General features: G+C 38.1%; 1 protein-coding gene across 5 annotated transcripts in view; it reads left to right on the top strand.

Moving 5' to 3' along the window:
* Mcf2 (MCF.2 cell line derived transforming sequence) overlaps positions 1-13379 on the top strand; it is a 122124-nt gene that overhangs the window by 91531 nt on the left and 17214 nt on the right. For all 5 annotated transcript variants that reach the window (XM_021153012.1, XM_029473663.1, XM_029473662.1 and 2 more), the window contains 3 exons: positions 3102-3194; positions 4621-4746; positions 10251-10472. In XM_021153012.1, the coding sequence (XP_021008671.1) occupies positions 3102-3194; positions 4621-4746; positions 10251-10472 (441 nt within the window). The remainder of the gene's footprint in view (positions 1-3101; positions 3195-4620; positions 4747-10250; positions 10473-13379) is intronic.

The following is a 13379-nucleotide window of genomic DNA, read 5'->3' as shown; positions in this document are numbered from 1 at the left end:
TTTTAGGTATGTTGTCAAGCTGCTAATGTGTGCTCTCTCTAGTTTCCTTTTGGAGGCACTCAGAGCTATGAGTTTTCCTCTTAGAAATGCTTTCATTGAGTCCCATAAGTTTGGGTATGTTGTGGCTTCATTTTCATTGAACTCTAGACAGTGGTTTTTCTAATACATATTCCTTAAGATGTATAAAAGATTCATGTCTGGGGTCTAATCAAATTGCTCTTGGCACTTAGCATTTCCACAGGTACATGTCTGTTTATTTTTTTATTAAAATTAAAAAAAATTGTATATGAGTGTTTTGCATACTCATACACACACGTATGTATGTATGTATGTATGTATGTATGTATGTATGTATGTATGCATTGTATTTCTTGCAGCCATAGATATGAATGGTTGTGAGTCACTATGTGGGTCTTGGGAACTTAACATCTGTAAGAACAGCAAGTCTCATTACCTCTGACCCATCTCTTCAGCTTTGGTATATGTCTTTTAAAAATAAATTACTCTTAAAATTAGCTTACAAAGTAATTCCATATGGAATTTTCATAAAGATTTTGTATGATTCCTGTGCCCCTTCTACATTTCTTAATTTAATATTTAATGATCATTATCTCAGAGAGATCTGCCTACCTCTGTCTCCAAACTGCTAGGATTAAAGGCATGTGCCACTGTACTCAGCTGATCATTAGTTTTTATTAATTAAATAACTAATTAACATCCCAAATGCTGCTGCTCCTCCATCACTGAGTTCCTCTCTTCATCCCCTTCTCCTCTGAGAGGGAAGGACTCTCCCTGAGTATTCCCCCATCCTGGCACATCAAGCCTCTGCCAGATTAGGTGCATTGTCTCCCTCTGAGATTAGACAGGGTAGCCATGAAGACTGAGCTGCCTATCTGTTGCACATGTGCCAGGGGCCTTGTTCCAGCCTGTATATGTTCTTTGGTTGGGGGCTCAGATTCTGAGGATTTCTAGGGGTCCAGGTTTGTTGACTCTGCTGGTCTTTCTGTGGAGTTTTCGTCTACTTCAGGGCCTTCAATCCTTACCCCAACTCTTTCATAAGTGTCCCCAACATCCATCTATAGTTTGGCTGTCGGTATCTGCTTCTGTTTCAGTCAGCTGCTGGGTGGAGCCTCTTAGAAGACAGTTATGCTATTCTCCAGTCTGCAAGCATAACAGAGTATCATTAATAATGTCAGGAACTGGTACTTGCGTGTGGGATGGGTTTCGAGTTGGATTGGTTATTAGTTGGCCTTTTCTTCAGTCTCTGCTCCATCATTGCATTTCTTTTAGATGGAACAAATTTTGGGTCGAGAGTTTTGTGGGTGGATTGGTGTTCCTATCCTTCCACTGGGGGTTCTGCTGGATACAGAAGGTTGTTTCTCCAGGTTCCATGTCCCCACTGTTAGGCATCTCAGCTAAGGTCTCTTACATTGACTTGTGGGAGCCTCACCTACCTTAGTCTCTGGGACTTCCTAGAGATTCTCCTCTCACTGCACCCCTGGGAGCTGCAGATTCTCCTGACCCTCTGGCACTCTCTGCTGTCTTTCCCCATACCTGATCCTGCCTCCACGTTCCTCTCTACTTACCCATTTTACCTAGTTCTCTCCCTCCCTCTGCCTCCTATGACAATGTTGTTTCCACTTCTAATTGTGATTTGAGCATCATTGCTTGTGGCTTCCTTCTTATTTAACTTCTTTGGGTCTTTGGGGATTATCATGTGTATTTTGTACTTTGAGGCTAATGTCTACCTATCAGTGAATACTTTTCATGTCTGTACTTGTGGGCATGGTTTACCTCACTCAGGATGATATTTTCTAGTTTTGTCCAATTGCCTGTAAAATTCATTATGTCTTTGTTTTTAATAGCTGAGTAGTACTCCATTGTGTAAATGTACCACATTTTCTGTATCCATTTTTCAGTTGAGGGACATTTGGGTTGTTTCCAGCATCTGGCTATTAGGAAGAAAGCCACTATGAACATAGTGGAGCACGTTTCCTTGGAGTATGGTGGAACAAGTTTTAGGTTTAGATAGAACTATTTTCAATTTTCTGAAAAACAAGCAGATTGAGTTCCAGAGTGGATGTCCAAGTTTTCAGTCCCATCACCAATAGAAGAGTGTTCTCCTTTCTCCACATCCTTGCCAGCATATACAATCACTTGAATTTTTGATCTTAGCCATTCTGATTGGTGTAAGGTGGAATGTCAGGGTCATTTATTTACATTTCTCTGATGACTAAGGATGTTGAATATTTCTTTAAGGGCTTTTCGGGTGTTTGAGATTCTTCTGTTGAGAATTAACTGTTTACTTTTGTGTCCCATTTTTTAATTTGGTTATTTTGTTTGTCAGATTTTAACTTCTTGAGTTCTTTATATATTTTGGATATTAGCCTTCAATTGGATGTAGGGTTAGTGAAGATCTTTTCCTATCTGTAGACTGCCGATTTATCCTATTGACAGTGTTCTTTGCCTTACAGAAACTTTGCAGTTTCATGAGGTCCCATTCATCAATTGTTGATAATAGAGCCTTAGCCACTCGTGTTCCATTTGGGAAATTGTCTCCTATTCCAATGCGTTGAAGGGTATTTCCGACTTTCTCTTCTATTAGGTTTAGTGTATCTGAATTTATGTTGAGGTCCTTGATCCTCCTGGACTTTAGTTTTGTTCAGGGTCATAAATATCAATCTATTTGTATTCTTCTACATGCAGAGATCCAGTTAGACCAGCATCATTTGTTTGAAGATACTTTTTTTTTTTCCATTGTATGGTTTTGGTTTATTTGTCGAAAATCAAGTGTCCATAGGTGTGTGGGTTTATTTCTGGATCTTCAATTCTATTCCATTGATTTACCTGTCTGTCACTGTACCAATACTATGCCATTTATTACTATTATTATCATTATTGCTCTATCTTATAGCTAGAGGTCAGATACGGTGATTCTTCCAGAGCTTCTTTTATGTTCAAGATAGTTTTGGCTATTCTGGGTTTTTTGTTTTTCCGTATGAAGTTAAGAATTGCTCTTTGAAGGTCTATAAAAATTGTGTTGAAATTTTGATGGGGATTGCACTAAATTTGTATATTTGACCATTATCTTTTAATGACAGGAATGTCAACGAAAATTGAAACATCGACTTGGTCTGGATTCCTATTTGCTCAAACCTGTTCAACGAATCACTAAGTATCAGTTGCTTTTAAAGGTAATTACATAAAGTGTTTGTGTGGCTTATTACTTAAAAAATATTTTATGAATATGTATGTTTTACCAGCATGTATGTGTAGCTTGTGTTTGCCTCATACCTATGGAGGTCAGAAGAGGACAGCAGCATTATAGCCTGTTTCTGAGTCACCATGTGGGTACAGAGATAGAACTCAGGTCCTCTACCAGAGCAGCCAGGGCTCTTAATCAATGAACTATCTCTCCAGCCCCTACTCGTTTATTTTGTTGTATTTATTTCTTTTTTGAATCAGATCTGGTAGTCATTTAAAAGGAAGTGGTTGACTAGGAAGCACTTGCAATACATTAAAGGAGAGCAATGGTCACATTTAACTGTATGATTTTGCAGTGTGCTCTCTCATGTTGTACAAATGACACCTGCAAGGTGATTAAGCCGTGAGTATATAGAGTATTAGCTCTGGATCATCCATATAAGTTCTGTACAAATTTAAGCATAACGTTTTGGTAAAGAATTTTTCATATTAGGGAGATCTAAATATATACTTACTTTTGATATTTTATTTCCTTTTGGTCTTTTCAATGTAAAATGTAAATGGCATTCCCTTGTTTCAATGGAAAAACATTAGCAGAATCTATATCGTGTGTAAATACAATATCACTTTTTAAAATGTGTTTCATGATACTATAGGCATTATGATTGACAAATTACTGTATTTAGAGGAGGTTAACTCGTTTAATTGCTACGAACACTAATCTCTGATGTCTCTTTGTAGCTGTTGGTTTTTAGCTCTAAAAACATTGAGTGCCCTGTTGTGGTAAATCTCCAACCCAAATATGCCCTGGCAATGAAAACACAATTCAATAAGAATATGTGCTGTGTGCCTAGATTGGGCAGATCTACCGCTACTCTACCATCTTTCACATCTTTGAGACCCCTTTGAACTTCGGTTTCTCCAGGCCATGTGCTTCTGCTCTACTTTTTTTCTTCCTCCTCCTCTGTGTCCTCTCCCTCTTTCATTTTCTCCTTCTCTTTCTTTCCACCTTCCACTCCACCTTCCCTTTTATCTGTCCAATCATCATCTCTCCTTTATTTTACAAATTAAGGTGGGAAGCAGGTTTAAAGGAAATCACCTGTGTGCTGACTCATTCCTTGTTCATAGCCCCTCACAGGAGAACAAAATTAACATTAAATATAATTAGCCCCAGGGCTATCTGCAACAATGCCCTTTGTTTTATGCTCTTTCCTCATTATTCTACTTCTTCCCCTATTTTGACATTGTTATTAAATATAATGTTAATGTGAAAGACAATATGAAAGAAATTACTCTACAAATGACAGAATCTTTGGATCACTGCTCAAAAGCATATTAGCTTTAAAGCATTCATTTTCCAGCAGTTATAAAAATATGTGACATAACATTAAGTTTAATTCTTGACTTCTAATTAAGGAGCTTTTAAAGTATAGCAAAGAAGGTGAAGGAACTACTAAATTAAAGGAGGCACTTGACTCAATGCTGGAGCTGCTGAAGTCAGTGAATGACTCCATGCATCAGACTGCCATCAATGGCTATGTTGTAAGTAAAGTTTAGAGATTGTTGGAATTTTTGGGGGTAAACTTGTCAAAATCTCTTCTTTTATCTACTGGATTTAATTGGGAAATACTACATAAGAGGCAAACAAATGAGGATAAAATATATGCATTATTATTGATAATGTTAAGTGGAGAATTGGCTCCGGATCAGCAGCCAAGAGGAATTTATGACATTTTCCTGGTCTGTAGTAGCCTGCCATCAAATCTGGAACTTGGGAAATTTGGCTTGAATATATGCTTATGTCAGCTAAGCAAATACACTGTCCCTGAATTGCTGCCTGCCCTAGTCTAGAATAGATATGGATAAAGGGGTCAAGTCTTTAAGGCTTGCCACTTTTCCCCAAATTGGTTCCATCCAATGGGAAACTCATGTACCAATCAAGAATGAGGAAGAGATACGAGCATTGCTCTGTACCTCATTTTTTAATTGGCTTATTTGGGTTGTTGGTATCCAACTTTTTCAGTTCTTTAAAATTTTTGGATATTAGCCCTCTATCAGATGTAGATTGGTGAAGATTTTGTCCTATTGACAGTGTCCTTTGCCTTACAGAAGCTTTGTAGTTTCATGAGGTCCCATTTATCAATTGTTGATATTAGAGCCTGAGTCATTGGTGTTTTGTTTGGGAAATTGTGTCCTGTACCTATGCGTTGGTGGGCATTTCCCACTTTCTCTTCTATGAGATATAGTGTATCCAGTTTTATTGAGGTCCTTGATCCCTTTGGACTTGACTTTTGTGCAGGGTGATAGGTATGGATCTATTTGCATTCTTCTACATGCAGACATTCAGTTAGATCAGCACTATGTGTTAAGGCTGCTCTCTTTTGTCTGTTGTATGGTTTTCCTTGTCAAAAATCAAGTGTCCATAAGTTTGTGGGTTTATTTCTGGGTCTTCAATTAGATTTCATTGATCAACCAGCTTATTCCTATACCAATACTATGTAATTTTTATTACTTTCTCTCTGTAGTACAGCTTGAGGTCTGGGTCAGTGATTCATCTTGAAGTTCTTTTATTGTTCAGGATTGTTTTTGCTGTGCTGGATTTTTTCTTGTTGTGCATGAAGTTGAGAATTGCTCTGTCTATGTCTGTAAAAAATTGTGTTGGAATTTACAAGGTTTGCATTTATTCTCTAGATTGCCTTTGGTAAGGTGACCATTTTCATTGTTAATTCTACCAATCCATGAGCATGGGAGATCTTTCCATTTTCTGACATTTTCCTCAGTTTCTTTCTTCAGGGAATTGAAATTCTTGTTATATAGGTCTTTTATTTGCTTAGTTAGAGTTACTTTGATGTCTTAATTTTTCAATTTGTCTCCCCTAGTTCTCTTTTAGTCATCTTGCTGATCTGGCTAGAACTTCAAGTACTGTATTGTATAAATTGGGACAGAGTGAACAGCCTTGTTTTGTCCCTGATTTTAGTGGAATTGCTTCAAGCTTCTCTTTATTTAGCTTGATGTTAGCTATTGGCTTGTTGTATATTGCTTTGATTATGTTTAGGTATGTGCCCTGTATATATGATTTTTCTAATACCTTTAACATGAAGGGGTGTTGGATTTTGTCAAAGGCTTTCTCAGCATCTAATGAGAAGATCATGTGATTTTTTTCTTTCAGTTTGTTTATATAGTGGCTGATGGGCTTTCATATGTCGAACCATCCCTGCATCCATGGGATGAATCCTACTTGATCAAGGTATATGTTGTTTCTGATGTGTTTTTGAATCAATGTTCATTAAGAGAAATCTGTCTGAAATTCTTTCTTTTTGAGTATGTATATGGTTTAGGTTTCATGGTGACTATGTCCTCATAGAATGAGTTTGGTAGTGTTCCTTCACTTTCTATTTTGTGGATTAGGGAGGAATACTGGTATTAGTTCATCTATGAACATCTGATAGGATTCTGCACCAAAACCATCTGGCCCTGGGGTTTATTTTTGTTGGGAGACTTTTGATGACTTCTATTTTCTTAGACATTATAGGGCTTTTAAAAATAGTTTACCTGATCTTGATTTATATTTGGAAGTGGTATCTGTCTAGAAAATCATCCATTTCATTAAGATTTTCCAATTTTGTTGAGTACAGGCTTTTGATGTATGACCTAATGATTCTTTTGATTTCTTCACTGTCTGTTGTTAGGTCTCCCTTTTCATTTCTGATTTTGTTCATTTGGATACTGTCTCTTTCTTTTGGTTTGTCTATCTTGTTTATTTTCTCAAAGAACCAGTTCTTGGTATTGATTCTTTGTATTGTGTTCTTTGTCCCTAACTGATTCTTTTCAGGCCTGATTTTGATTATTTCCTGGTTTTTACTCCTCTTCAAGGTGTTTTCTTTTTCTTTTCTTTTTTTTCTTCTAGAGCTTTGAGATGTACTTCTAAATTGTTGGCATGAGAACTTTCTAATTTTATTATGGAGGCACTTTGTGCTATGGATTTTCCTCTTAGCACTGCTTTCATTGTGTCCCATAAATTTGAATATGTTGTGCCTTCATTTAACATTGAATTCTTTTAAGTCTTTAATTTCTTTCTTTTTTTCTTCCCTGACTGAGAGAGTAGAGAGTAGAGAATTGTTCAATTTTCATGAGTGTGTAGGCTTTCTGGTATTTCTTTTGTTGTTGAAGTACAGCTTCAATCCATAGCCATACTCTAAGACACAAGGCATTATTTCAATTTTCTTCTATCTGTTGAGGCTTGTTTTGTGACCAATATATGGTCAGTTTTGGAGAAGGATCCACGAGATGCTGAGAAGAATGTATATTCTTTTGTGTTTATATGGGTGAAATATTGTTCAGAAGCCTGTTAGGTCCATTTGATTCATTGTGTCTTTTAGTTTCATTATTTCTCTGTTTAGTTTTTGTGTGGATGACCTGTCAGATGGTGAAAGTTGAGTGTTGAAGTCACCCACTATTAATGTGTGGGGTTTGATGTGCTTTTAAAATCTCTAGCAATGTTTCTTTTACAAATGTGGGTGCCCTTGTCTTTGGGAAATAGATGTTCAAAATTGAGATATCATTTGGTAGATTTTTTTCCCTTTGAGTATGAAGTATCCTTCCCTGTCTATTTTGATTTATTTTGGTTGAAATTCTATTTTACTAGATATTATTATGACAAGTCAGCTTGCTTCTTTGGAACATTTGCTTGGAAAACTGTTTTTTTTTTCCAGCCCATTTCTCTGAGGTAGTGTCTTTTTTTGTGGCTGAGATGTGTTTCTTGTATTCAGCAGAATGATGGATCTGATTTTTCCATCCATTCTGTTAGTGTCTATCTTTTTATTGGGGAATTGAGATCATTGATGTTGAGAGATATTAATGACCAGTGATTGTGAATTCCTTTTATTTTGATGTTGTTGTTGTTGTTGTTGTTGTTGTTGGTGGTGGTGGTGGTGGTGTGTGTGTGTGTGTTTGTGCGCGCGCGCGTGAGCGCACACTTCCCTTGTCTTTGCTAGTATGGAGTTACTTATTTCTTGGATGAGGTTATCTTCCTTGGGTTGAGTTTTCCTTCTAGTTCTTTCTGTAGGGCTTGATTTGTAGATAGATATTGTTTGAATGTCTTGATATATCTTGTTTTCTCCATCTTTGGTGAATGAGATTTTTGCTGGGTGTAGTAGTCCAGTTTGGCATCTATTGTTTTTTTAGAGGTTACAAGATATCTGTTTAGGTCCTTCTAGCTCAAAGTCTCTGCTGAGAAGTTGGGTGTATAGGTCTGCCTTTGTTGGTTACCTGCCCTGTTTTCCTTGCTACTTTTTACTCGTCACTTTTAATATTCTTTCCTTGTTCTGTACAATTTATGTTTTAATTATTATGTAGGAGGATGATTTTCTTGTCTATTCTGATTGGTGTTCTATCAGTTTCTTGTATCTTTATGGACATCTCCTTTAGTTTGGAAATATTTTCTTCTATGATTTTGTTGAAAATATTTCCTGGGCCTTAGAGTTGGGACTCTTCACCTTCTTCTATTCCTCTTATTCTTATGTTAGGGCTTTCCATGGTATCCCAGATTTTCTGGATGTGTTGCATCAGGAATTTTTTGGATTTAACATTTTCTTAGACTAATATATCAATTTCTTCTGTTGCATCTTCTATGCTTGAGATTGTCTCTCTCTTCCATCTCCTCTTTCTGTTGGTGATGCTTGCATCTGGTGTTCCTATTCTCTTCCCTAGGTTTTCCATCTCCAGGATTCTCTCAGTTTGTGTTTTCTTTATTACGTCTTGTTCCACTTTTAAGTCTTGCAGTTTTATTTACTTAACCTGCTTAATTGTATTTTCCTATATTTTTAAAATGGATTTATTTGTTTCCTCTTTAAAAGCCTCTACCTGTTTGATTGTATTTTTCTGTATTTCTTTTAGGATTTATTTGTTTCCTCTTCAGAGGCCTCTATCATCTGTATAAGATTGGATTTAAGGTCATTTTCTTGTGCTTAGGTTGTGTCAGGATATCCAAGATTTTCTGTGGTAGGGTAGGTATGCTCGGAAAGTATCATAGTGCCCTGATTTTAGTTGATTGTGTTCTTTTAATGACCTTTAACCATCTGGATGGCTTTGTTCCCTGGATATTCCTTTTATAGTTTGTATTGGGATGGGGGTAACATTGATGGTCCTGGTACGGCAGGCCTCTGATGGGTATCCTTTGGCTGTATGGTTCTGGATCATCAGGTCTGTATGATTCAGAGTCTGGAGGTCATTATGGTTACATAGCTGCAAGGTCTGTATGGTTCAGGATCCACAGGTTGTATGGTTTAGGATCCACAGGTTTGATGAAGTGTGCTGAGACAATAGCAGGAGAATGGAGGGCCTCAGGGGATAGCAGACTGCTCAGGGCAGCCTGGGATGCCCCAGAGGAGTGAGGAAGCAGGGAACGTAGGTGGGAGAAGGGAAGCTAGCCTGTATGGTCCAGGATCTCCAGGTCTGATGAAGGTGGGTGGAGAGGTGAGGGGAGAATTGAGGTCTCTTGGCATCGAAGACTACTCAAGGTACATGGGCATGCCCCTGAGGACTTAGTGAGGAGGGCGCCTGCTTGTGTTTTTTAGGAGAGACAGAAAGCTTGTGAATCTAGATGGAGGGAATGTAGGGAGGATCCATGAGGAGTTTGGAGAGTGGTAACTATAACCAGAATGTACTGTATGAAATTTAAAAAAAAAATCTTCTTTTTAACTAAAAAAAGGGGGGGGGGTGAGCAGTAGGTTATACCCATAACATTTTTGCTACTATTATATCAACTTGGATATGCTGCCATTCTGATCATTATTATAGGTCACATGGTTCACAGCTGGTTAGTGCCAATAGACTATCCCCATAGAAGTCTGCATAGGACCTTCTAGGACCATGAGTGTTAGCTTAGAAGGAGTAGTAAAGTCTTAATGTGATGAGTTTTTAAAAAATAAAGCATACAAAATGTGCTTCAGAATATTAATATGTCAAGATGTTGATGTTTGACAAATGAATATGGCTCTCTCTGTCTTCTACAAATTGGCTTTGATTATTTTTTTTTTTTATTCTAGGGAAATATAAATGAGCTGGGCAAGATGGTTCTTCAAGGTTCCTTCAGTGTTTGGCTAGGACACCGGAAAGGTGCTACAAAAATGAAGGATTTTGCACGGTTCAAACCCATGCAGAGACACCTTTTCTTGTATGAAAAAGCTGTTATGTTTTGTAAGAGGCGTTTTGAATCTGGAGAAGGTGCTAATAGATACCCATCATACAGTTTTAAGCACTGCCTAAAAGTAAGAAAGCTCACGTTGTATAACACAATATTGTTTTGTATGTACTTTTTTTTCTTATATGAATAGGCTCTATACTTTAGCTGCACATCTTCTGTTTAAGAGAATTAAAAGAAAAACAGCGCATGCGTGTTCATGTGTGGGAACAGGCACATGTGCCCTATAGTGCTACACTGGAGTTCATAAGACACCTCAGGTCTTGGTTCTCAACCTTCTATTTTGTTTGAAGTAAGGTGTTCTATTGTTTACTGCTTTGTACACTAGTCTTGCTTGGCCCAAGAGCTTCTAGGGATTCTCCTGTCTCTACCTCCCTTCTTGCTGAGGGAACACTAGAATTATGAGCATGTACTAGCATACTTAATTTACATGGGTTTTGAGAGTCTGAAATTAGGAAAAGGGATTGGGCCCAGGTGGTGAGTGTTAATTCATCTTCCCTATCAATGTAGTCTCAGACATTTCCAAGGTACTCTCCGGTGAACTGGGTCACCTATGAGCTCATCTAATGGTATTGGATAAAATTCTCAGTCTTTTTATCATGAAGCTGTTGTTATAAGAGAAACAAAGACTAAAGTGTTTCTCTCTTCTCACTGCAGGTTACAAATGAGTTTTTGTGCTTAGCATGTTCCTACTTTACTTTCTTTGTCCTACCTGTGCTCTATCGCCCCATGCTTTCTGGGTATCCAAAGCTACCTACAGCTGGCGCTTTCTCAAAATACATTCTGGGCTATTCGTTAAATTGTTTTATTCTCTCTAGAATGCAAACTACCATTGTGCCCTGACATTAGTCTTGTGTTAAAATCAGGACACTGTTTTTTGTAAAAGTCACTAGCAACTGGGGAGCACTTCTGCTTCAAATAAGGCTATACATTCACAATTTGTTCATAGAATAATTGGAAGATAGAGAACTTCTCCCTTTAGTTCTTCAGTCACTATCATTTTACTCCTTTTTCCTTGTTGTTGTTTTCCATGAATGGTTTCTTCCATAGTTGGCTTTCCCAGTATAGTTGATAAAATTTTATCTGTGCTTTTCCTGATGGGCCTGTCATGGGGGGCAGGAGGGAAGGATTTAGTGTAAGGATCCCACCTTATAAAAAGGCCCTGCTCTTAATTTTCTTCATATTGGTCAGCTGCCTCTAGCTATACCTAGCAAAATTCCTACCCGGGGTTATCCCATTGTCTGTTCTATTCAATTCTGAATCCACAGTAGCTCCATGTATTCTTTAAAACTCCAACCATCTCAATTACATGTACAGTTACTCTTTTAATATAGTCCACCTCTAAGTCTACATATATCTGTTATTTATGACTGCAATAAACATCAACTGAGTGCCAAAGCAATCAAATCTGAGAGGTTTTAGATCTTACCATCTACATATGTGCTTCTTTAAAAGTTATTTTCATCTTACTAGGCATGTTTGACATAAACCAATTTGATGCACATTCTGTTTGTGGGGTGACCTAGTGGCTACTTTATGCAGAATTTCTTGTTTGTATTGATTTTCTGTTTTATTTTAAATTTTATACATCGATAGACATGCCAGTGGAGTGTTTCTGAACTTCATTAAAGAAAAGAAGGGCTAATGAGGTAATGGGGCCAGAAAGATTATAATTGTTACCATGGAAACAGAAGGAGGAATTGAAGCAGGAAACATTTCAATGGAAGTCAGCCATAAGAGCTCTGTGGCTTACCAGATACAGAAAATAAATACTACTTGACATTTAAAAGAAGAAAATCTGGCTTTTTTTTTTTGTACTGAGATATAATTGTACCTTTAATAGAAAAGAATTAGTCAGTGATGCTTGCAAATTTTCGATGAAGATTCCTGGGGAAATAGTGATGCTGAAAACTATTTTTTAGGTCTCGCTTGCTTGTCATGAATGTCTATCATTAGTGCTCAGTGTGCTACTAAACAGAGCTGAACAACTCTTCTCCCCTGAAATGGATTTTTTTCTTCACTTTATCGCACCAAGCTGGAATTACACAATGTTATTGTGTCTTTCGAATGACTGTGTACTATAAGTGTTTAACACTCACAGGAAAACCATATGTCAGGTCACAGTAATCAGAAAAAGACATGTGGCTTCTTCAAACCCATCAGATTGTGTACTTGCTTATCATTATCAACTGGGTCACCTTGGGCGCGGAGTCAGCGGACACCCCCAAGGTCCCCAGAGGACTCGGCACGCGATCTTAGGACCTCTGGTGAGTGGAACACAATTTCTGTTCCAATCCAATCGTGCGGGACCTGAGACAGCATTAATTAGGGAAGCAGAAAACCCGGTCTGACCAGGGTCACAAGTCCCTTCCGGTGGGTGCCAGCACCGGGTCACCTTGGGCATAGAGTCAGCCGATACCCCCAAAGCACCTAGGGGACTCTCCACAAGATCGTAGGACCTCTGGTGAGTGGAACACAACTTCTACCAGGAGGCAGGTCCGAATGCCAGATATCTGGGCACCTTCCCTGCAAGAGGAGAGCTTGCCCGCAGAGAGTGCTCTGACCACTGAAACTCAGGAGAAATCTAGTCTCCCAGGACTGCTGATAGAGGCTAACAGAATCACGAGAGAAACAAGCTCTAACTACAGACAACTATAACAACTAACTCCAGAGAATACCAGATGTTGAAAGGCAAACGTAAGAATCTTACTAACAGAAACCAAGACGACTCCCGCCTCACCCAGGCCTGGGCACCCCAACACACCCGAAAAGCTAGACCCGGATTAAAAAGCATATATCATGATGATGGTAGAGGACATCAAGAAGGACTTTAATAACTCACTTAAAGAAATACAGGAGAACACTGCTAAAGAGTTACAAGTCTTTAAAGAAAAACAGGAAAACACAGCCAAACAGGTAGAAGTTTTTAAAGAAAAACAGGAAAACACATCCAAACAGGTGATGGAAATGAACA

Source organism: Mus caroli, chromosome X, assembly GCF_900094665.2.
Source record: "Mus caroli chromosome X, CAROLI_EIJ_v1.1, whole genome shotgun sequence".
In the NCBI taxonomy this organism is placed as follows: domain Eukaryota; kingdom Metazoa; phylum Chordata; class Mammalia; order Rodentia; family Muridae; genus Mus; species Mus caroli.
This window is presented reverse-complemented; position numbering and strand designations above follow the sequence as displayed.